The sequence below is a fragment of the Cherax quadricarinatus genome, chromosome 37 (assembly GCF_038502225.1).
Source record: "Cherax quadricarinatus isolate ZL_2023a chromosome 37, ASM3850222v1, whole genome shotgun sequence".
Classification (NCBI taxonomy): domain Eukaryota; kingdom Metazoa; phylum Arthropoda; class Malacostraca; order Decapoda; family Parastacidae; genus Cherax; species Cherax quadricarinatus.
In genome coordinates this window covers 19,147,633-19,173,911 of record NC_091328.1, presented here as the reverse complement: position 1 = coordinate 19,173,911, position 26,279 = coordinate 19,147,633, and the positions used below count along the sequence as shown (strand labels likewise).

Genomic DNA, 26,279 nt, shown 5'->3' with positions numbered 1-26,279 from the left:
TAAATAAAGATATTATTATTATTATTATTATATTATTTTCTCAGTTGTTTGTTGGGTTATCTTATTCAAACTTGGGCAATGTATGATGGAAAGATACTTCTTCACATACACCAAAAATGAAAGAAATCAGACCATAAATAGCGGAGTTCACTTCTCAGCCATTAGCGGCCGCTTAGCGGTATATTTTTGTATGGGTGTTATGGTTATATTCTCATTTTTTCGGTCTCATTTGATAGAATGAAAGATATAATACAGAAATAGATATGATTTTGATTGCTTTCATGATCAAAAGTACCTTGAAATTGCGCTCACAGTAGCGAAAATGTTCTATTCTTTAGCGAAGCTCAAGAGTAAACAAATGACGTCACCGTCCAATACCTGTCCGCCTGCCAGTCTAACTTCCAGTATGGAGTCAAGAATGGATTGACATTATTTATACAATTATTACAATAATGCAGTAGTCTGCATAACAGTAAATATTCTATTTTTTTTTTTTTGTGAATAAAAATTCCAAATGGTAAGCAAGAGTAATATAAGAGGGGCCTGTAGCTGTGACTAATGAACAGAGAAAATGTTATTTTAGTGCCAGGAATGTCTGCATTGTTTATTCTGGACCCTATTTTGAAATTGGCATCTGTTGAAATTTGTGTGAAATCGGCCAAATTGCCATTTTCTGACCACTTTATTGGGTAGTTGAAGTACGTGAATGGGCTGTTTCTTGTACTCAGTTGACAGACTAGAAGTAAATAAGTTTATTCAGGTATACACAAATACAGTTACATAGATTATCATACATAGCATCGTATGTATAGAGAACCTAGGATAACCCAGAAAAGTCAGACAAAGTGACTTATTTCCAGTACCTGGCTTGGGCTTGCCATATATGATTTTTGGTAAATATTTTTTTTTTCTCGGTTGTTTGTTGGGCTATCTCATTGAAACTTGGGCAATGTATGATGGAAAGATGCTTCTTAACGTACAACAAAAATGAAAAAGACGGACGATAAATAAGGGATTTCACTTCTCAGCCATTAGCCGCCTCTTTGCAGTATATTTTTGTATGGTTTTTATGGTTGTATTCTCATTTTTTGGACTCATTTGATAGAATGGAAGATATATTACAGAAATAGACATGATTTTGATTGCTTTCATGATGAAAAGTACCTTGAAATTGAGCTCAAAGTAGCAGAAATGTTCGATTTTTGCCAATGTTCAATGAACTGTGTAAGTCAAGTTGGTTTATTTTATTAAGTGTATTCTAACCTAACCACTCTGTAGTTTGGCAAACTCAGTAATCCGGCACACCACAGGTCCCAATGATGCCGGATTTGTGATGGAGGACCTGTACTGGAAATGAGAAGTACAATGCCTGCACTTTAAAGGAGGGGTTTGGGATATTGGCAGTTTGGAGGGGTATGTTATATATGCTTCTAAACTGTTGTATCTGGACACCTCTGCAAAGACAGTGAATGTGTGTGAGTGAGGTGAATGTGTTGAATGATGATGAAAGTATTTTCTTTTTGGGGATTTTCTTTCATTTTGGGTCATCCTGCCTCGGTGGGAGACGGCTGACTTGTTGAAAAAATAAAAAATACATAAATATAGATTCCTTTAGAGTACAGTTACTGTACATTCCATCTTCAGGACTCAAGTCCTGCTAACCAGTTTCCCTGAATCCCTTCAGAAATGTTAACCTGCTCACACTCCATACAATTTTATATTTATTGCATACTGATATTTTTCTTTCAGGCATCATGAAACTTGATGATCTGAAGCACGTGTTCAAGTCATCAACATGTGCCCCTGTGGATGCCAAGTCATACATAGTGAATTTACTCAACAAATTTGAGGTGGCTCTCACATGGGACAATAGAACCCTTCTCATTCCTTCTCTGCTGCCCTCGGAGGAACAGCTGCGGAGTGGACTACTTGGCATGGATGTTAGGGTAAAGGTGCTCATTCTTCCAGGGGAAACGTCCAGTTTTTCTTTTCTTTGGTATTGTTGTTCTAGCTGTTGCTTCTTGTATGGCTTAATTTCTTGTTAGGATACTGCCAGATAGAAAGATTAACTAATAACACAGTTTTATGGATTTGGAATTATTGGTGGTTTTCTTACTGATGTGCTTTTGTTTTGCAGTACAAAAGTGTTTGGTAGTGCTAATTTTGTATTATATCTTTGTCAGTATTGTGGTGTAATTTTTAACAATAATGCCATAGACTAACTTTTTTATTGATGCATGCCGTGTAGAATTTGTGAAAAAGTTTTCTTCACCCATTTTTTTTTTTACCTTTCATTTCCACTTACAGGAATACAGAATCCTTTAGAGCCATATCAGTGTTTGAAATTCTCTTAATACCCAGTGCTGTTTGCATTTTTCTTTCACACAATGGATCTCTTATCCTCTGCTTTGTAGTTCCCATTTAGCCTTCCATCAGGAAGTCTGTCCAATGCTTTTTTTAAAATCTAATTAATAGCAATTTGCCCACTTATCTTTAATAAGTTTTGAATGTCAGGGTAGCTTAATAGATTTTATTTGCCTATCTGTCTGGCTGTCTGTCTCTATCTCATTGTCATTGTCTGTTTCTGTTTGTGTGTTTTTCTGGATGCTTTTGTCTCTGTCTATAAGCATCTCGCTTTCCTTTGTCTGTGTTTCTATTTCTTTGTCTTAATCTGTCTGTGTCTATCTATCAGAATTCCAACTTCTTTTTACCTGTCAGCATTTAGCCTTTTGTCATACATTCATACTTTCTCCATCTGCTTCTCCAGCAACAATATAATACGAGAGTCTTCTTGAAACAGTATTTTTTATCCCATCAAAAATCTCTACACTATATAGTCATAGATTTAATCTGTATGTCAGATCAAATCTCTTCTTTAATATTACTGCACATTTTGATTATCTTTTTAATACAGTTTTATTCTGTTTTCCGTTTGGTTATTTGACAGTTTTATGGATTTCCCCTGGATTTGTTTGTGTGTGTATATATAATGTATTCACATGATTGTAGGGTAGGTTGCACATTCAACTTCATGAGAGGGTAGATATTTGGCCTTTCTAATGCTGTATGATTGTGTTAGCTGAAAATAATAATGCCAATCAGCTTAGAATGTGGGAAAAGGAAGACAATGTAGCATGTTGTTAGCAAAGCCAGAAAGAACTGTAAATTTTTAACAAATGTGCAATTAACTCTGGTTGCTTAATTTTTTATAGCTTGTGTGACAGAAGGAAAACTGCTAGAGTTTTTCTTCTTATAATGACAGTACAGAATAGCATGTAATATTATAGTTATTATATTATAATAGCACTATATAGACAACTATAACAAATTAGAATATTTTATAATTACGTAAAATAAATAATCATATGAAAAACTGTCTCCATGAGGAAGTGGAACAGAAGTCTTCCTCCGTAAGCCATGCGTGTCATAAGAGGCGACTAAAATGCCGGGAGCAAGGGGCTAATAACCCCTTCTCCTGTATATATTACTAAATTTAAAAGGGTCAACTTTCGTTTTTCCTTTTGGGCCACCCTGCCTCAGTGGGATGTGGTCGGTTTGTTGAAAGAAGAAAATAGAAAAAATGTATGCAGAGAGTTTCTCAATAGTACTACTAGACCACATCTGGGCCAGTGCCATATCCCCTTTAAAATCAGGCATAATCACAGATAATACCACAGACCACTACTCTACCTTCCTCATAACTAATCTAGGCAAATTACCCCAAGACACTACTAAAGTCACTTTCAGACTTCACAATGAGGCAGCCATTAATAACTTCACAACAGCAGTGACAAACATTGACTGGCACACTGAGCTAGAAATCTATACAGGTATTGACGAATGTATTAATAATTTTCTAAAAAAGACCCAATACCTCTATAACAAGCACTGCCCTAAAAAACTAAACAGATGACAGCTAAGAGACTGAACAGTCCCCGGCTAACACCCAGCATCCTCAAATCCATAAATACAAAGCACCAATATGAAAAACAGTACAGAATGGGTCGCATAACCAGAGACCTAACAAAACGTTACTCGTCAATCGTAACCAGCCTGATAAGAAGGGCTAAAAAATTGTATTATGAGAACAGATTACCCAGCTTAAAAGGTGATATAAAATAGACCTGGAAAACCCTATCAGAAATTCTAGGAACAAAAAAGATATCATGAAATTGCGCAACTGAACTAACAAAACCAGATGAACCCCAACTCCCACCAACTGAAACAGCAAACAGACTCAATGAATTCTCCACCATAGGAAAAAACCTTGCCAATAAAATCCCAAGCTCAAATACCCTACCCAATGACTACCTCACTGGCAACTACCCAAACACACTGTTCCTAGCTCCGACTAACCCAACAGAAGTCTCCCTTATTATCAACACGCTAAAAAACAAGACAGGAGATTTAAATACCTTACCACCCTTTATATACAAAAAAGCGTTGCAAGTGCTGTCACCAATCATTGCAACACTCTTCAACAAATCCTTCGAATCCTCTACCTTCCTTACAGTTTTCAAAATAGCGAGGGTTACCCCGATCCATAAAGGAGGAGACAAAACAGACTTCTTGAATAACTATAGGCCAATATCCAACTTACACCCTCTCTCTAAAATCTTCGAAAAATTAATTCATAAGCGAATCTATTCCTACCTCATCTCCCACAACATACTCAACCCCTGTCAGTTTGGGTTCAGGCCTAATAAAAATGTGAATGATGCTATTATACACATGCTAGAACAAATATACACTGCACTAGAGAAAAAAGAAGTCCCACTGGGGATCTTCATTAATTTACGTAAAGCTTTTGATACAGTTGACCATGACTTGCTCCACATAAAATTGTCGCACTATGGTATAAGAGGGCACTCCCTCAACTACCTAAAGTCATACCTCAGCAACAGAAGCCAATATGTGTACACAAATGGAGCAAACTCTTCCGCACAGCTAATTACAGTTCGTGTCCCACAGGGAAGTCTCCTTGGCCCTCTTCTCTTTCTCGTTTACATAAATGACCTACCAAATGCATCGCAACTACTCAAACCCACACTATTTGCAGATGACACTACATAAGTCTTCTCTCACCCGAGCCCAGTCATGTTAGCCAATACAGTGTACTGTGAATACTGAATTACAGAAAATATCTACCTGGATGAGGACTAACAAACTTCCTCTCAACACTGACAAAGTTTACTTCATTCAGTTTGGTAACAGAGCTACAGATGTCCCTCTTAACATAATGATAAATGGATCACCTATCACAAAGCTCACAGAGGGAAAATTCTTAGGAATCCACCTTGATAATAGACTCAAATTTCAAACACACACACAACAAATTTCCAAGACCGTAGGCATACTATTGAAGATACAGTGCTATGTTCCACAGTCAGCCCTCCTGGCCCTATATCACTCACGTATTTACCCCTATCTCACCTATGGAATTTGTGCATGGGGCTCAACAACAATAAACCATCTTTTCTTCTTTCAACACACCAGCCGTATCCCACCGAGGTGGGGTGGCCCAAAAGGAAAAACAAAAGTTTCTCCTTTCATATTTAGTAATATATACAGGAGAAGGGGTTACTAGCCCCTTGCTCCTGGCATTTTAGTCGCCTCTTACAACACGCATAGCTTACGGAGGAAGAATTCTGTTCCACTTCCCCATGGAGATAAGAGGAAATAAACAAGAACAAGAGCTAGTAAGAAAATAGAAGAAAACCCAGAGGGGTGTGTATACATATGCTTGTACATGTATGTGTAGTGTGACCTAAGTGTAAGCAGAAGTAGCAAGACGTACCTGAAACCTTGCATGTTTATGAGACAGAAAAAACACCAGCAATCCTACCATCGTGTAAAACAATTACAGGCTTACGTTTTACACTCACTTGGCAGGACGGTAGTACCTCCCTGGGCGGTTGCTGTCTACCAACCTACTACCTAAATAAACCATCTCAGACCATTAATTACCCAACAAAAGGCTGCAGTCAGAATGATAACAAATTCCCACTACAGGCAGCACACTCCACCAATATTCAGAACTCTAAACCTACTCACCATACAAAACATCCATACTTATTATTGTACCTACTACATACATAGAACACTTAACTTGGACGTCTCCTTACCAACCTCAACAGAGCACATGACCATAACACAAGGCACAGATCATTCTTTGATGTTCCTTGTGTCCATCTCACACTATGCAAAAACTCGGTGCACATAAAAGGCCCAAAAATCGGAATTCATTACCTGTGAATATAAAAGAAACACTGTCGGTTTATAAATTCAAGTCTCTACTTAAAAATCACTTACTCACCCACAACTAAATAAATGCTGAATAATTGTATCTCATAAAAGTTTAACCTGTGACCCAATCAAACTTTGTTATTTTTAATTACATTACCTAACAGAATACTCCATTCTACTGAATGCACAGCAGCACAGTAAATGACCATATGACCTGTCTTTGAAATACTCATTTGTGCTTAATTGTTATCTGTTTACAGTAATGTTTACCTCTGAATATATCATTGATTAGTTAATCTTAAGCATGCCCATAATGCTCTGCATACAAGGGGCTTTGGCATGTTACACTTAACCACTGTATTTTTTTGTACTTCACTGTATCATGTTCAAATTAATAAATTAAATAAGTAAATAAATAGTAGTGTGCCAGAGGGCATACACTTGTTGATAGAAACCTGTGGTGGTTATAACTTATAAATTTAATTTTGAGATAGATAAAGATAAGTACATGAGGAAGAATGTAATATTATTCTTGAAGATTTTATTCAATAGAAATTATCGGCACTGAGCATATCAGTCAGTCATTACTTAGAAAATCATGTGTAAATACTCTAACAATTATTTATACAGTTCTTGGCTCTCAGATTCCAGTACGTTCAAGAGGCTGGGCTGTGCGGAGCAAAAAGTTTTCCAGTACGTCTGGATCTACCATTGTTGGCAATTCTGCCTTCTATATGGCAAACACTGAGGAGCGTAAGCCATCACGACCCTCGTCTTATCATGGACTTACAACAGAGGCTATAGGTACTGTGCAGAGCCATTCATTCATAAGAAATTCAATAAATTACTCTTATATAATACAATATATAACGTATACATTCTCAGATATCTGTGCACAGTAGTATTTTTACTATAAGCTCAAATTAAATTTTTAGTGTGCTTTCTCACTTAAGAGAATAAGTTTTCTTCCTATATTTACCATGCTTGTCATCAAAGTATGCTGGGTGGAGGTGCCCAGCCTATTTTAATGTCAAAAAAGTGTCCAACCCTGTTAGGTGTTTTGATGCAACAAAACCATTGGCAGCTTGGCAACTCATAGCAGGACATGAAATTCCTTAAGGCTATTGGCCATGGCCTGTCAGCAGTGCCTTTTAGGCTCATGTGATGGACGAATATTTGTGGTTTCCATGCACCACAGGATCTTGAATGTCGAGTTAATTGGACATTTTTGTCTATAGACAAATTAGTATGGGCAGGAATAAGTCAGTAACACGAAAAAATTTCACAGATCACTTGATTACATAAGGCTGGCCATCAGACAATGAAAATAGTGAAAGCATTGATGTGAGTGTGTGTTCAATGAGGGATTGGATGCTTTTGTTCAGTGATGGTGGTGATCATGACATGCCCACACCAAAAGTACACCCAGGAAAATCTAGACAAATGTCCCCTATGTACATTAACTGGAAAACTGTATTGCAGATAATTCTGTGTTACAGTAATACAGCCTCTCCTCACTTAGCGATGTACTCGTTTACCAATGGCTCGGATTTATGATGGGCTCTCTGACCAGTATGCATACCTAAATAATGTATATTAGAGCCGATTCCCTATACTATTCTGTTTATTACAATATACTGTACACTACTGTATAAACATTTAAAAATATACCAGAAATGTTATAAATGGTGCAAAGGTGACACTAAAACAATACCAAAGATGGTTGACACAAACCCACTACCATTATAGTATGCTCCTCACTTAGTGATGAATTTGTTTACCGATGTGGTCCTAGGAACAGAACTCCGTCGTTAAGTTAGGAGAGGCTGTAGTGTATTAGTTAATACTGTAATACCATTTTATAGTTAATACTGCAATATTGTATCACAGTTAACCCTTTTACTGAGTCTCTACTGTGAGTGTGTGCAATATATAAAAGTCCTCCAACCTTGTGTTTAGTTTAAAATTGTGACTGAGGTTTTTTTCTAGGATGATATTTGTGGTTTGATTAACTATTTCTTGGAATTAGTTGATAGAAAAGAAGACGTACTATTGAAACAGAGATGATCTTGGTTGGTTTCAGAAATGGAAGTACAGTGGAACCTCGGTATATGACCAGCTCCCTACTTGAACAAAGCTCAGCACTCAACCAAACAAATACAACCTGCCAGAGCTTTGCTCTAAATTGGTTGGGAAGAACTTGTTCGATACTCAAATGGAGTGGCACTTGAACAGCCTTCTGGACTGAATTAAGGTCACATACTGAGGTTCCACTGTAGTTTGAAATTGGGCTCAAAATAGCAAAAGTATTTGATTTTTTTGCTATTTTCATGAGGACAGGTAAGGCCTTGTACCCCTCATTCTGTTTTATAGGTTTTTTACTAGGTCTACTTCAGTTATAGGGACTTCCTCAACCACAGCCAATCATTCCTGGGTGTTTTATTCTTTGAGATATAGAGCAAAACTTCAATTCTTGTGTGATGAACTTAAAATGGAGGTCAAGTGTAATACAGGAGACATCTGGGGACATAATAAACAGAGGTAATGTTGCTTTAGTAGCTGGAATGTCTACAATGTTTATTTTGGACTCTGTTTTTAAATTAGAATTTTTTTAAATTTGCATCAAATTTGCCAAGTTACTGATCTCTGTGCACCTCATACAGTAGTTCTGAGAGTTGAATGGGTGGTTTCTTGTGTCCAGTCAATAGAACAGAATGCAAACCAGTGAAATAGCTAAGAACATGATTGAAATGAGTAATGTAACTGGCTTAAAATAGACTGAAAGTGGGCAAAATTGCCGAAGTAAATTGCATCTAGACCACTAACTTTGTGCCTGTGTAATTCTGTAAGTTTTCTATCAAATTTTGTATTTTTAGTGTCATTACTTTCAGAAAAAGATTCTGTACTGTTTCAGAAGAAATAATAATTTCTTTTTTTTTTAATTCTGGACATTGTCAGAACTTTTAATTTTGTGCTTCCAACAGTGAAGGGGTTAATACTGTAATACATACTGTATTTACTGTGTTGCAGTTATTGTTCAGTTAAGCCCCACTTTACAGTGTTTCGCTTTGTGGCATTTCACTAATGTGGACATTCCAAATTGTGACCAAAACTCATTATACGGCTCTCCACCCTACCTGACTCGCTAATACAGTCTTCATGTGTCACTTTGTTTACATTCTCCATGAGCTCCACGTCTCTCAGTTATATCTGGAAATTTTCCAAAATTTCAAGTGTTTTAAAGTTATTGCATATTTTATGTATACTACTCTGATAATTATACCTATGTGTATGTGTACCTAAATAAACTTACACACTGTGCTAGCATGCAGGTACATATTAAAATCTACTAAGAGTGTCACTAGCCTTGATGCCATATTAATAATAATAATAATTGTTTGGTAGGGTGTACAAAAGAAGAAAATTAAAAGTGAATACAGGAAAGAGTAAGGTTATGAGGATAACAAAAAGATTAGGTGATGAAAGAATGGATATCAGATTGGAGGGAGAGAGTATGGAGGAGGTGAATGTATTCAGATATTTGGGAGTGGACGTGTCAGCGGATGGGTCTATGAAAGATGAGGTGAATCATAGAATTGATGAGGGGAAAAGGGTGAGTGGTGCACTTAGGAGTCTGTGGAGACAAAGAACTTTGTCCTTGGAGGCAAAGAGGGGAATGTATGAGAGTATAGTTTTACCAACGCTCTTATATTGGTGTGAAGCATGGGTGATGAATGTTGCAGCGAGGAGAAGGCTGGAGGCAGTGGAGATGTCATGTCTGAGGGCAATGTGTGGTGTGAATATAATGCAGAGAATTCGTAGTTTGGAAGTTAGGAGGAGGTGCGGGATTACCAAAACTGTTGTCCAGAGGGCTGAGGAAGGGTTGTTGAGGTGGTTCGGACATGTAGAGAGAATGGAGCGAAACAGAATGACTTCAAGAGTGTATCAGTCTGTAGTGGAAGGAAGGCGGGGTAGGGGTCGGCCTAGGAAAGGTTGGAGGGAGGGGGTAAAGGAGGTTTTGTGTGCGAGGGGCTTCGACTTCCAGCAGGCATGCGTGAGCGTGTTTGATAAGAGTGAATGGAGACAAATGATTTTTAATACTTGACGTGCTGTTGGAGTGTGAGCAAAGTAACATTTATGAAGGGGTTCAGGAAAACCGGCAGGCCGAACTTGAGTCCTGGAGATGGGAAGTACAGTGCCTGCACTCTGAAGGAGGGGTGTTAATGTTAGTTTAAAAACCGTAATGTAAAGCACCCTTCTGGCAAGACAGTGATGGAGTGAATGATTGTGAAAGTTTTTCTTTTTCGGGCCACCCTGCCTTGGTGGGAATCGGCCAGTGTGATAATAAAATAAAATAAAATAATTGTTATGGGTCACTTTAAATGTTGTATATCCCGTTAATATAGGTTGGTAGACAGCAACCACCCAGGGAGGTACTACCGTCCTACCAAGTGAGTGTAAAACGAAGCCTGTGATTGTTTTACATGATGGTAGGATTGCTGATGTCTTTTGTCTGTCTCATAAATATGCAAGATTACAGGCATGTCTTGCTACTTCTACTTACACTTAGGTCACACTACACATACATGTACACATTTATTTATACACACTCATCTGAGTTTTCTTTGATTTTATCTTAATAGTTCTTGGTCTTATTAATTTTCCTTTTATATCCATGGGGAAGTGGAATAAGAATCTTTCCTCCGTAAGCCATGCGTGTTGTAAAAGTCAACTAAAATGCCGGGAACAATGGGCTAGTAACCCCTTTTCCTGTAAAGATTACTAAAAAGAATAAGAAGAAGAAAATTGTCAAAGTGGGAAGTCTGAATGTGCGTGGATGTTGTGCAGATGATAAGAAAGAGATGATTGTGGATGTTATGAATGAGAAAAAGCTGGATGTCCTGGCTTTAAGTGAAACAAAGCTGAAGGGGGTGGGAGAGTTTCAGTGGAGAGGAATAAATGGGATTAGGTCAGGGGTTTCAAATAGAGTTAGAGCTAAAGAAGGAGTAGCAATAATGTTGAAGGATAAGCTATGGCAGGAAAAGAGGGACTATAAATGTATTAATTCAAGGATTATGTGGAGCAAAATAAAGATTGGATGTGAAAAGTGGGTTATAATAAGCGTGTATGCACCTGGAGAAGAGAGAAGTGTAGAGGAGAGAGAGAGATTTTGGGAAATGTTGAGTGAATGCGTGGGGAGTTTTGAATCAAGTGTGAGAGTAATGGTGGTTGGGGATTTTAATGCTAAAGTGGGTAAAAATGTTATGGAGGGAGTAGTAGGTAAATTTGGGGTGCCAGGGGTAAATGTAAATGGGGAGCCTTTAATTGAGCTATGTGTAGAAAGAAATTTGGTAATAAGTAATACATATTTTATGAAAAAGAGGATAAATAAATATACAAGGTATGATGTAGCACGTAATGAAAGTAGTTTATTAGATTATGTATTGGTGGATAAAAGGTTGATGGGTAGGCTCCAGGATGTACATGTTTATAGAGGGGCAACTGATATATCGGATCATTATTTAGTTGTAGCTACAGTTAGAGTAAGAGGTAGATGGGAAAAGAGGAAGGTGGCAACAACAAGTAAGAGGGAGGTGAAAGTGTATAAACTAAGGGAGGAGGAAGTTCGGGTGAGATATAAGCGACTATTGGCAGAAAGGTGGGCTAGTGCAAAGATGAGTAGTGGGGGGGTTGAAGAGGGTTGGAATAGTTTTAAAAATGCAGTATTAGAATGTGGGGCAGAAGTTTGTGGTTATAGGAGGGTGGGGGCAGGAGGAAAGAGGAGTGATTGGTGGAATGATGAAGTAAAGGGTGTGATAAAAGAGAAAAAGGTAGCTTATGAGAGGTTTTTACAAAGCAGAAGTGTTATAAGAAGAGCAGAGTATATGGAGAGTAAAAGAAAGGTAAAGAGAGTGGTGAGAGAGTGCAAAAGGAGAGCAGATGATAGAGTGGGAGAGGCACTGTCAAGAAATTTTAATGAAAATAAGAAAAAATTTTGGAGCGAGTTAAACAAGTTAAGAAAGCCTAGGGAAAATATGGATTTGTCAGTTAAAAACAGAGTAGGGGAGTTAGTAGATGGGGAGATGGAGGTATTGGGTAGATGGCGAGAATATTTTGAGGAACTTTTAAATGTTAAGGAAGAAACAGAGGCAGTAATTTCATGCACTGGTCAGGGAGGTATACCATCTTTTAGGAGTGAAGAAGAGCAGAATGTAAGTGCGGGGGAGGTACGTGAGGCATTACGTAAAATGAAAGGGGGTAAAGCAGCTGGAACTGATGGGATCATGACAGAAATGTTAAAAGCAGGGGGGGATATAGTGTTGGAGTGGTTGGTACTTTTGTTTAATAAATGTATGAAAGAGGGGAAGGTACCTAGGGATTGGCAGAGAGCATGTATAGTCCCTTTATATAAAGGGAAAGGGGACAAAAGAGACTGTAAAAATTATAGAGGAATAAGCTTACTGAGTATACCAGGAAAAGTGTACGGTAGGGTTATAATTGAAAGAATTAGAGGTAAGACAGAATGTAGGATTGCGGATGAGCAAGGAGGTTTTAGAGTGGGTAGGGGATGTGTAGATCAGGTGTTTACATTGAAGCATATATGTGAACAGTATTTAGATAAAGATAGGGAGGTTTTTATTGCATTTATGGATTTAGAAAAGGCATATGATAGAGTGGATAGAGGAGCAATGTGGCAGATGTTGCAAGTATATGGAATAGGTGGTAAGTTATTAAATGCTGTAAAGAGTTTTTATGAGGACAGTGAGGCTCAGGTTAGGGTGTGTAGAAGAGAGGGAGACTACTTCCCGGTAAAAGTAGGTCTTAGACAGGGATGTGTAATGTCACCATGGTTGTTTAATATATTTATAGATGGGGTTGTAAAGGAAGTAAATGCTAGGGTGTTTGGGAGAGGGGTGGGATTAAATTATGGGGAATCAAATTCAAAATGGGAATTGACACAGTTACTTTTTGCTGATGATACTGTGCTTATGGGAGATTCTAAAGAAAAATTGCAAAGGTTAGTGGATGAGTTTGGGAATGTGTGTAAAGGTAGAAAGTTGAAAGTGAACATAGAAAAGAGTAAGGTGATGAGGGTGTCAAATGATTTAGATAAAGAAAAATTGGATATCAAATTGGGGAGGAGGAGTATGGAAGAAGTGAATGTTTTCAGATACTTGGGAGTTGACGTGTCGGCGGATGGATTTATGAAGGATGAGGTTAATCATAGAATTGATGAGGGAAAAAAGGTGAGTGGTGCGTTGAGGTATATGTGGAGTCAAAAAACGTTATCTATGGAGGCAAAGAAGGGAATGTATGAAAGTATAGTAGTACCAACACTCTTATATGGGTGTGAAGCTTGGGTGGTAAATGCAGCAGCAAGGAGACGGTTGGAGGCAGCGGAGATGTCCTGTCTAAGGGCAATGTGTGGTGTAAATATTATGCAAAAAATTCGGAGTGTGGAAATTAGGAGAAGGTGTGGAGTTAATAAAAGTATTAGTCAGAGGGCAGAAGAGGGGTTGTTGAGGTGGTTTGGTCATTTAGAGAGAATGGATCACAGTAGAATGACATGGAAAGCATATAAATCTATAGGGGAAGGAAGGCGGGGTAGGGGTCGTCCTCGAAAGGGTTGGAGAGAGGGGGTAAAGGAGGTTTTGTGGGTAAGGGGCTTGGATTTCCAGCAAGCGTGCGTGAGCGTGTTAGATAGGAGTGAATGGAGACGAATGGTACTTGGGACCTGACGATCTGTTGGAGTGTGAGCAGGGTAATATTTAGTGAAGGGATTCAGGGAAACCGGTTATTTTCATATAGTCGGACTTGAGTCCTGGAAATGGGAAGTACAATGCCTGCACTTTAAAGGAGGGGTTTGGGATATTGGCAGTTTGGAGGGATATGTTGTGTATCTTTATATGTGTATGCTTCTAGACTGTTGTATTCTGAGCACCTCTGCAAAAACAGTGATAATGTGCGAGTGTGGTGAAAGTGTTGAATGATGATGAAAGTATTTTCTTTTTGGGGATTTTCTTTCTTTTTTGGGTCACCCTGCCTCGGTGGGAGACGGCCGACTTGTTGAAAAAAAAAAAAAAAAAAAAAAAAAAAAAAAAAAAAAAAAAAAAAAAAAAAAAAAAAAAAAAAAAAAAAATATATGATATTTTTTTCAAAATTATATAAGAAACATTTTGCATAACATAAACATTAGGAGTGAAGAAGAGCAGAATGTAAGTGTGGGGGAGGTATGTGAGGCATTACGTAGAATGAAAGGGGGTAAAGCAGCTGGAACTGATGGGATCATGACAGAAATGTTAAAAGCAGGGGGGATATAGTGTTGGAGTGGTTGATACTTTTGTTTAATAAATGTATGAAAGAGGGGAAGGTACCTAGGGATTGGCAGAGAGCATGTATAGTCCCTTCATATAAAGGGAAAGGGGACAAAAGAAATTGTAAAAATTATAGAGGAATAAGTTTACTGAGTATACCAGGAAAAGTGTACGGTAGGGTTATAATTGAAAGAATTAGAGGTAAGACAGAATGTAGGATTGCAGATGAGCAAGGAGGTTTCAGAGTGGGTAGGGGATGTGTAGATCAAGTGTTTACATTGAAGCATATATGTGAACAGTATTTAGATAATGGTAGGGAAGTTTTTATTGCATTTATGGATTTAGAAAAGGCATATGATAGAGTGGATAGAGGAGCAATGTGGCAGATGTTGCAAGTATATGGAATAGGTGGTAAGTTATTAAATGCTGTAAAGAGTTTTTATGAGGATAGTGAGGCTCAGGTTAGGGTGTGTAGAAGAGAGGGAGACTACTTCCCGGTAAAAGTAGGTCTTAGACAGGGATATGTAATGTCACCATGGTTGTTTAATATATTTATAGATGGGGTTGTAAAGGAAGTAAATGCTAGGGTGTTCGGGAGAAGGGTGGGATTAAATTTTGGGGAATCAAATTCAAAATGGGAATTGACACAGTTACTTTTTGCTGATGATACTGTGCTTTTGGGAGATTCTAAAGAAAAATTGCAAAGGTTAGTGGATGAGTTTGGGAATGTGTGTAAAGGTAGAAAGTTGAAAGTGAACATAGAAAAGAGTAAGGTGATGAGGGTATCAAATGATTTAGATAAAGAAAAATTGGATATCAAATTGGGGAGGAGGAGTGTGGAAGAAGTGAATGTTTTCAGATACTTGGGAGTTGACGTGTCGACGGATGGATTTATGAAGGATGAGGTTAATCATAGAATTGATGAGGGAAAAAAGGTGAGTGGTGCGTTGAGGTATATGTGGAGTCAAAAAACGTTATCTATGGAGGCAAAGAAGGGAATGTATGAAAGTATAGTAGTACCAACACACTTATATGGGTGTGAAGGGTTGGAGAGAGGGGGTAAAGGAGGTTTTGTGGGCAAGGGGCTGGGACTTCCAGCAAGCGTGTTAGATAGGAGTGAATGGAGACGAATGGTACTTGGGACCTGACGATCTGTTGGAGTGTGAGCAGGGTAATATTTAGTGAAGGGATTCAGGGAAACCGGTTATTTTCATATAGTCGGACTTGAGTCCTGGAAATGGGAAGTACAATGCCTGCACTTTAAAGGAGGGGTTTGGGATATTGGCACTTTGGAGGGATATGTTGTGTATCTTTATATGTGTATGCTTCTAAACTGTTGTATTCTGAGCACCTCTGCAAAAACAGTGATAATGTGAGTGTGGTGAAAGTGTTGAATGATGATGAAAGTATTTTCTTTTTGGGGATTTTCTTTCTTTTTTGGGTCACCCTGCCTCGGTGGGAGACGGCCGACTTGTTGAAAAAAAAAAAATAAAAATAAACATTATACGTACACCCACAGTAGAATAAATTGACATAAATATGAGATGTGGCAGCTGGGCAGCTTGCTATGAGTGACGGCAAGAATTATGTTTTCTCTAGTCCAACACCAGAGAAAATGTGTACACAATACTATTACTGTGCGTAACTGTAAAAAGTTATTCCTTTCGTATGCCTTCACTCGTAGCATCATTCTCTCAAAAAATAGTGTTGCATGAGAATAGGAGTGTTGCTGCTATTTATTCTACTGCACCAACATGAAGACAACTTGTACACAATGTAAGGTGTTTGTACTGTGGTAAAAGCTTCTTCGCAAACATATGCAGGAATGAACATGAATGATCTATAATCAGACAGGTATTAATACGCATTCATCTATATTTTACATTCTTGGTGTCTCTCTCGTTCTCTTTCATTTACTCATTCTCTCTTGTTTACAATGGCATCTAAGGGTAATTGTTAGAAATGATTAAACTCGGTGAACAAGGTATGTCGATGGTAATAATAATAATAACAATAATTGCCCTGGGGTGCTTTAAATTTGAGTCTTATATTTCATGTAGGCATGGTAGGTTGCCCAGCTACCACATCTGACTTTCTACAATAAATACTCACCTCTTATCCTACGTTAAAGCTACACAAATTTTAAAGTAAGTAATGAGTGTATTGTATGTGTATTTATCATTCTGGGGTGCTTTAAATGTCACACATTACATGTAGGTGTGGTAGCCGGGCAAGCTACCATACCTACCACCTGACTTCCTACAATAAATACTACTCATCTCTCACCCTACATTAAGACCACACATATTTTAAGATATGTAATATATGTATTTTACATTTTTGTTTTTTAATGCCTAGTTCTATTGCTAATTTAATATATGGTAGCATAAATTTATATGTATTTATGAGTGGAAAAAAAGGGCATTCTGTTTTTGGCAATTTCCACTTTACAGAGGTAGCCTGGAACCTAACCCGCTGTATATGGGGGCCCTATTGTATGTGAGGATATTAGTATACTCAGTGCCTAGAAGGCACTGAGCTCTTCCCCACTATGGTAAGGTCACCCAAAGAGTTAAACACATTTTCCATCATTAATTAAATATAATAGCTCTTGCCACAACATAAAAACATTACGAGTCAGTGACCCATAGGCAAATATATTTTCTTCTATCTTTCGAAACACCTCATTCTTTTTTTTTTCAGCAAGCAGCAGTCAGCAATTTTACTTAATTGGTTACTAAAGTTTATAATTTTTTAAAGTAAAATGTTTTGTGCATTGTTATGAGATCCTTGGGAAAAGGTAATCAATATACAGTACATATGTAAAGACATAACAGGTAAATCTTAAAAAACTTTTGCTTACATTTAGTATATACCTGCCTTTATTTTTGTATGTTTCTGTATTATAGTTATTTATTTCTTATCCAGTTTAAGAAGCCTGTCTGACACTGGATCACAGAAGCAAGTATTCCTGAAACCATTAACAGATAAGAAATAACATAGGATTACTCTGAGGGTCAGGATTGTTTTACAGGTCATTTTCTTTCACCAGGGAGTCCCAAGAAAGAAACTGCTGAACCTGGTACAACTCCATCCTCAGAGGTTCCAGCTGTACAAGTAACCCATCGCTCAGCTCCACACGCTGCAATAAGAAGACTCCTGCTCATGTCATATTTTCCCTCTGGGTTTTGGTCACGGCTAATCACCAGGATTTTGGCAGATGATGCAGTTGTTGATATTATCAGAAATTACTTTGTTATGCCTCGAGAGGTAAGGTTATTGAACTGGCATATCTGTAATTATAGGGGTGCTGGAAATACTTAAATATTTACATAAAAGGTGAAACAATTGGTTTTACATTGATACAAACATTGCAGTACTTTCCCCCTTTCATTAATTCTTAAAGTTTTCACTTACTATATATATATATAGATATATATAGATATATATAGATATACATAGATATATATAGATATATATAGATATAGATATATATAGATATATATATATATATACATATACATATATACATATATACATATATATATATACATATATACATATATATATATACATATATAAATATATATATATATATATATATATATATATAAATATATAAATATATAAATATATATATATATATATATATATATACATATATATATATATTATATATATATATATATATCTATATATATATATATATATATATATATATATTTTTTTTTTTTTTTTTTTTTTTTTTTTTTTTTTTTTTTTTTTTTTTTTTTTTTTTTTTTTTTTTTTTTTTTTTTTTTTTTTTTTTTTTTCAACAAGTTGGTCGTCTCCCACCGAGGCAGGGTGACCCAAAAAAGAAAGAAAATCCCCAAAAAGAAAATACTTTCATCATCATTCAACACTTTCACCACACTCACACATTATCACTGCTTTTGCAGAGGTGCTCAGGATACAACAGTTTAGAAGCATATACGTATAAAGATACACAACATATCCCTCCAAACTGCCAATATCCCAAACCCCTCCTTTAAAGTGCAGGCATTGTACTTCCCATTTCCAGGACTCAAGTCCGACTATAAGAAAATAACCGGTTTCCCTGAATCCCTTCACTAAATATTACCCTGCTCACACTCCAACAGATCGTCAGGTCCCAAGTATCATTCGTCTCCATTCACTCCTATCTAACACGCTCATGCACGCTTGCTGGAAGTCCAAGCCCCTTACCCACAAAACCTCCTTTACCCCCTCTTTCCAACCCTTTCGGGGACGACCCCTACCCCTCTTTCCTTCCCCTATAGATTTATATGCTTTCCATGTCATTCTACTTTGATCCATTCTCTCTAAATGACCAAACCACCTCAACAACCCCTCTTCTGCCCTCTGACTAATGCTTTTATTAACTCCACACCTCCTAATTTCCACACTCCGAATTTTCTGCATAATATTTACACCACACATTGCCCTTAAACAGGACATCTCCACTGCCTCTAACCGTCTCCTCGCTGCTGCATTTACCACCCAAGCTTCACACCCATATAAGAGTGTTGGTACTACTATACTTTCATACATTCCCTTCTTTGCCTCCATAGATAACGTTTTTTGACTCCACATATACCTCAACGCACCACTCACCTTTTTTCCCTCATCAATTCTATGATTAACCTCATCCATAAATCCATCCGCCGACACGTCAACTCCCAAGTATCTGAAAACATTCACTTCTTCCATACTCCTCCTCCCCAATTTGATATCCAATTTTTCTTTATCTAAATCATTTGACACCCTCATCACCTTACTCTTTTCTATGTTCACTTTCAACTTTCTACCTTTACACACATTCCCAAACTCATCCACTAACCTTTGCAATTTTTCTTTAGAATCTCCCATAAGCACAGTATCATCAGCAAAAAGTAACTGTGTCAATTCCCATTTTGAATTTGATTCCCCATAATTTAATCCCACCCCTCTCCCAAACACCCTAGCATTTACTTCCTTAACAACCCCATCTATAAATATATTAAACAACCATGGTGACATTACACATCCCTGTCTAAGACCTACTTTTACCGGGAAGTATTCTCCCTCTCTTCTACACACCCTAACCTGAGCCTCACTATCCTCATAAAAACTCTTTACAGCATTTAATAACTTACCACCTATTCCATATACTTGCAACATCTGCCACATTGCTCCTCTATCCACTCTATCATATGCCTTTTCTAAATCCATAAATGCAATAAAAACTTCCCTATCTTTATCTAAATACTGTTCACATATATGCTTCAATGTAAACACCTGATCTACACATCCCCTACCCACTCTAAAACCTCCTTGCTCATCCGCAATCCTACATTCTGTCTTACCTCTAATTCTTTCAATTATAACCCTACCGTACACTTTTCCTGGTATACTCAGTAAGCTTATTCCTCTATAATTTTTACAGTCTCTTTTGTCCCCTTTCCCTTTATATAAAGGGACTATACATGCTCTCTGCCAATCCCTAGGTACCTTCCCCTCTTCCATACATTTATTAAACAAAAGTACCAACCACTCCAACACTATATCCCCCCCTGCTTTTAACATTTCTGTCATGATCCCATCAGTTCCAGCTGCTTTACCCCCTTTCATTTTACGTAATGCCTCACGTACCTCCCCCACACTTACATTCTGCTCTTCTTCACTCCTAAAAGATGGTATACCTCCCTGACCAGTGCATGAAATTACTGCCTCTGTTTCTTCCTTAACATTTAAAAGTTCCTCAAAATATTCTCGCCATCTACCCAATACCTCCATCTCCCCATCTACTAACTCCCCTACTCTGTTTTTAACTGACAAATCCATATTTTCCCTAGGCTTTCTTAACTTGTTTAACTCGCTCCAAAATTTTTTCTTATTTTCATTAAAATTTCTTGACAGTGCCTCTCCCACTCTATCATCTGCTCTCCTTTTGCACTCTCTCACCACTCTCTTTACCTTTCTTTTACTCTCCATATACTCTGCTCTTCTTATAACACTTCTGCTTTGTAAAAACCTCTCATAAGCTACCTTTTTCTCTTTTATCACACCCTTTACTTCATCATTCCACCAATCACTCCTCTTTCCTCCTGCCCCCACCCTCCTATAACCACAAACTTCTGCCCCACATTCTAATACTGCATTTTTAAAACTATTCCAACCCTCTTCAACCCCCCCACTACTCATCTTTGCACTAGCCCACCTTTCTGCCAATAGTCGCTTATATCTCACCCGAACTTCCTCCTCCCTTAGTTTATACACTTTCACCTCCCTCTTACTTGTTGTTGCCACCTTCCTCTTTTCCCATCTACCTCTTACTCTAACTGTAGCTACAACTAAATAATGATCCGATATATCAGTTGCCCCTCTATAAACATGTACATCCTCGAGCCTACCCATCAACCTTTTATCCACCAATACATAATCTAATAAACTACTTTCATTACGTGCTACATCATACCTTGTATATTTATTTATCCTCTTTTTCATAAAATATGTATTACTTATTACCAAATTTCTTTCTACACATAGCTCAATTAAAGGCTCCCCATTTACATTTACCCCTGGCACCCCAAATTTACCTACTACTCCTTCCATAACATTTTTACCCACTTTAGCATTGAAATCCCCAACCACCATTACTCTCACACTTGATTCAAAACTCCCCACGCATTCACTCAACATTTCCCAAAATCTCTCTCTCTCTTCTCTACACTTCTCTCTTCTCCAGGTGCATACACGCTTATTATAACCCACTTTTCACATATATATATATGTATATATATATATATACATATATACATATATACATATATACATATATATATATATATATATATATATATATATATATATATATATATATATATATATATATATATATATGGATTTGTCAGTTAAAAACAGAGTAGGGGAGTTAGTAGATGGGGAGATGGGGGTATTGGGTAGATGGCGAGAATATTTTGAGGAACTTTTAAATGTTAAGGAAGAAACAGAGGCAGTAATTTCATGCACTGGTCAGGGAGGTATACCATCTTTTAGGAGTGAAGAAGAGCAGAATGTAAGTGTGGGGGAGGTACGTGAGGCATTACGTAAAATGAAAGGGGGTAAAGCAGCTGGAACTGATGGGATCATGACAGAAATGTTAAAAGCAGGGGGGGATATAGTGTTGGAGTGGTTGGTACTTTTGTTTAATAAATGTATGAAAGAGGGGAAGGTACCTAGGGATTGGCAGAGAGCATGTATAGTCCCTTTATATAAAGGGAAAGGGGACAAAAGAGACTGTAAAAATTATAGAGGAATAAGCTTACTGAGTATACCAGGAAAAGTGTACGGTAGGGTTATAATTGAAAGAATTAGAGGTAAGACAGAATGTAGGATTGCGGATGAGCAAGGAGGTTTTAGAGTGGGTAGGGGATGTGTAGATCAGGTGTTTACATTGAAGCATATATGTGAACAGTATTTAGATAAAGATAGGGAGGTTTTTATTGCATTTATGGATTTAGAAAAGGCATATGATAGAGTGGATAGAGGAGCAATGTGGCAGATGTTGCAAGTATATGGAATAGGTGGTAAGTTATTAAATGCTGTAAAGAGTTTTTATGAGGATAGTGAGGCTCAGGTTAGGGTGTGTAGAAGAGAGGGAGACTACTTCCCGGTAAAAGTAGGTCTTAGACAGGGATGTGTAATGTCACCATGGTTGTTTAATATATTTATAGATGGGGTTGTAAAGGAAGTAAATGCTAGGGTGTTTGGGAGAGGGGTGGGATTAAATTATGGGGAATCAAATTCAAAATGGGAATTGACACAGTTACTTTTTGCTGATGATACTGTGCTTATGGGAGATTCTAAAGAAAAATTGCAAAGGTTAGTGGATGAGTTTGGGAATGTGTGTAAAGGTAGAAAGTTGAAAGTGAACATAGAAAAGAGTAAGGTGATGAGGGTGTCAAATGATTTAGATAAAGAAAAATTGGATATCAAATTGGGGAGGAGGAGTATGGAAGAAGTGAATGTTTTCAGATACTTGGGAGTTGACGTGTCGGCGGATGGATTTATGAAGGATGAGGTTAATCATAGAATTGATGAGGGAAAAAAGGTGAGTGGTGCGTTGAGGTATATGTGGAGTCAAAAAACGTTATCTATGGAGGCAAAGAAGGGAATGTATGAAAGTATAGTAGTACCAACACTCTTATATGGGTGTGAAGCTTGGGTGGTAAATGCAGCAGCAAGGAGACGGTTGGAGGCAGCGGAGATGTCCTGTCTAAGGGCAATGTGTGGTGTAAATATTATGCAAAAAATTCGGAGTGTGGAAATTAGGAGAAGGTGTGGAGTTAATAAAAGTATTAGTCAGAGGGCAGAAGAGGGGTTGTTGAGGTGGTTTGGTCATTTAGAGAGAATGGATCACAGTAGAATGACATGGAAAGCATATAAATCTATAGGGGAAGGAAGGCGGGGTAGGGGTCGTCCTCGAAAGGGTTGGAGAGAGGGGGTAAAGGAGGTTTTGTGGGTAAGGGGCTTGGATTTCCAGCAAGCGTGCGTGAGCGTGTTAGATAGGAGTGAATGGAGACGAATGGTACTTGGGACCTGACGATCTGTTGGAGTGTGAGCAGGGTAATATTTAGTGAAGGGATTCAGGGAAACCGGTTATTTTCATATAGTCGGACTTGAGTCCTGGAAATGGGAAGTACAATGCCTGCACTTTAAAGGAGGGGTTTGGGATATTGGCAGTTTGGAGGGATATGTTGTGTATCTTTATATGTGTATGCTTCTAGACTGTTGTATTCTGAGCACCTCTGCAAAAACAGTGATAATGTGCGAGTGTGGTGAAAGTGTTGAATGATGATGAAAGTATTTTCTTTTTGGGGATTTTCTTTCTTTTTTGGGTCACCCTGCCTCGGTGGGAGACGGCCGACTTGTTTAAAAAAAAAAAAAAAAATGTATATATATGTATATATATATATATATGTATATATATATATATATATATATATATACATCTTCTTTCAACACACCGGCCATATCCCACCAAGGTGGGGTGCCCCAAAAGGAAAAACGAAAGTTTCTCCTTTTACATTTAGTAATACATACAGGAGAAGAGGTTACTAGCCCCTTGCTCCCGGCATTTTAGTCGCCTCTTACGACACGCATGGCTTACGGAGGAAGAATTCTGTTCCACTTCCCCATGGAGAATATATATACATATATATATATATATATATTTTTTTTTTTATTATCACACCGGCCGATTCCCACCAAGGCAGGGTGGCCCGAAAAAGAAAAACTTTCACCATCATTCACTCCATCACTGTCTTGCCAGAAGGGTGCTTTACACTACAGTTTTTAAACTGCAACATTAACACCCCTCCTTCAGAGTGCAGGCACTGTACTTCCCATCTCCAGAACTCAAGTCCGGCCTGCCGGTTTCCCTGAATCCCTTCATAAATGTTACTTTGCTCACACTCCAACAACACGTCAAGTATTAAAAACCATTTGTCTCCATTCACTCCTATCAAACACGCTCACGCATGCCTGCTGGAAGTCCAAGCCCCTCGCACACAAAACCTCCTTTACCCCCTCCCTCCAACCCTTCCTAGGCCGACCCCTACCCCGCCTTCCTTCCACTACAGACTGATACACTCTTGAAGTCATTCTGTTTCGCTCCATTCTCTCTACATGTCCGAACCACCTCAACAACCCTTCCTCAGCCCTCTGGACAACAGTTTTGGTAATCCCGCACCTCCTCCTAAGTTCGAAACTACGAATTCTCTGCATTATATTCACACCACACATTGCCCTCAGACATGACATCTCCACTGCCTCCAGCCTTCTCCTCGCTGCAACATTCATCACCCACGCTTCACACCCATATAAGAGCGTTGGTAAAACTATACTCTCATACATTCCCCTCTTTGCCTCCAAGGACAAAGTTCTTTGTCTCCACAGACTCCTAAGTGCACCACTCACTCTTTTTCCCTCATCAATTCTATGATTCACCTCATCTTTCATAGACCCATCCGCTGACACGTCCACTCCCAAATATCTGAATACGTTCACCTCCTCCATACTCTCTCCCTCCAATCTGATATTCAATCTTTCATCACCTAATCTTTTTGTTATCCTCATAACCTTACTCTTTCCTGTATTCACCTTTAATTTTCTTCTTTTGCACACCCTACCAAATTCATCCACCAATCTCTGCAACTTCTCTTCAGAATCTCCCAAGAGCACAGTGTCATCAGCAAAGAGCAGCTGTGACAACTCCCACTTTGTGTGTGATTCTTTATCTTTTAACTCCACGCCTCTTGCCAAGACCCTCGCATTTACTTCTCTTACAACCCCATCTATAAATATATTAAACAACCACGGTGACATCACACATCCTTGTCTAAGGCCTACTTTTACTGGGAAAAAATTTCCCTCTTTCCTACATACTCTAACTTGAGCCTCACTATCCTCGTAAAAACTCTTCACTGCTTTCAGTAACCTACCTCCTACACCATACACTTGCAACATCTGCCACATTGCCCCCCTATCCACCCTGTCATACGCCTTTTCCAAATCCATAAATGCCACAAAGACCTCTTTAGCCTTATCTAAATACTGTTCACTTATATGTTTCACTGTAAACACCTGGTCCACACACCCCCTACCTTTCCTAAAGCCTCCTTGTTCATCTGCTATCCTATTCTCCGTCTTACTCTTAATTCTTTCAATTATAACTCTACCATACACTTTACCAGGTACACTCAACAGACTTATCCCCCTATAATTTTTGCACTCTCTTTTATCCCCTTTGCCTTTATACAAAGGAACTATGCATGCTCTCTGCCAATCCCTAGGTACCTTACCCTCTTCCATACATTTATTAAATAATTGCACCAACCACTCCAAAACTATATCCCCACCTGCTTTTAACATTTCTATCTTTATCCCATCAATCCCGGCTGCCTTACCCCCTTTCATTTTACCTACTGCCTCACGAACTTCCCCCACACTCACAACTGGCTCTTCCTCACTCCTACAAGATGTTATTCCTCCTTGCCCTATACACGAAATCACAGCTTCCCTATCTTCATCAACATTTAACAATTCCTCAAAATATTCCTTCCATCTTCCCAATACCTCTAACTCTCCATTTAATAACTCTCCTCTCCTATTTTTAACTGACAAATCAATTTGTTCTCTAGGCTTTCTTAACTTGTTAATCTCACTCCAAAACTTTTTCTTATTTTCAACAAAATTTGTTGATAACATCTCACCCACTCTCTCATTTGCTCTCTTTTTACATTGCTTCACCACTCTCTTAACCTCTCTCTTTTTCTCCATATACTCTTCCCTCCTTGCATCACTTCTACTTTGTAAAAACTTCTCATATGCTAACTTTTTCTCCCTTACTACTCTCTTTACATCATCATTCCACCACTCGCTCCTCTTCCCTCCTGCACCCACTTTCCTGTAACCACAAACTTCTGCTGAACACTCTAACACTACATTTTTAAACCTACCCCATACCTCTTCGACCCCATTGCCTATGCTCTCATTAGCCCATCTATCCTCCAATAGCTGTTTATATCTTACCCTAACTGCCTCCTCTTTTAGTTTATAAACCTTCACCTCTCTCTTCCCTGATGCTTCTATTCTCCTTGTATCCCATCTACCTTTTACTCTCAGTGTAGCTACAACTAGAAAGTGATCTGATATATC

General features: G+C 38.1%; 1 protein-coding gene across 1 annotated transcript in view; it reads left to right on the top strand.

Moving 5' to 3' along the window:
• Lrrk (Leucine-rich repeat kinase) overlaps window positions 1-26,279 on the top strand; it is a 1,005,461-nt gene that overhangs the window by 807,894 nt on the left and 171,288 nt on the right. The window contains exons 33-35 of the mRNA XM_070091737.1: window positions 1,750-1,952; window positions 6,891-7,050; window positions 17,614-17,831. Of these exons, the coding sequence (XP_069947838.1) occupies window positions 1,750-1,952; window positions 6,891-7,050; window positions 17,614-17,831 (581 nt within the window). The remainder of the gene's footprint in view (window positions 1-1,749; window positions 1,953-6,890; window positions 7,051-17,613; window positions 17,832-26,279) is intronic.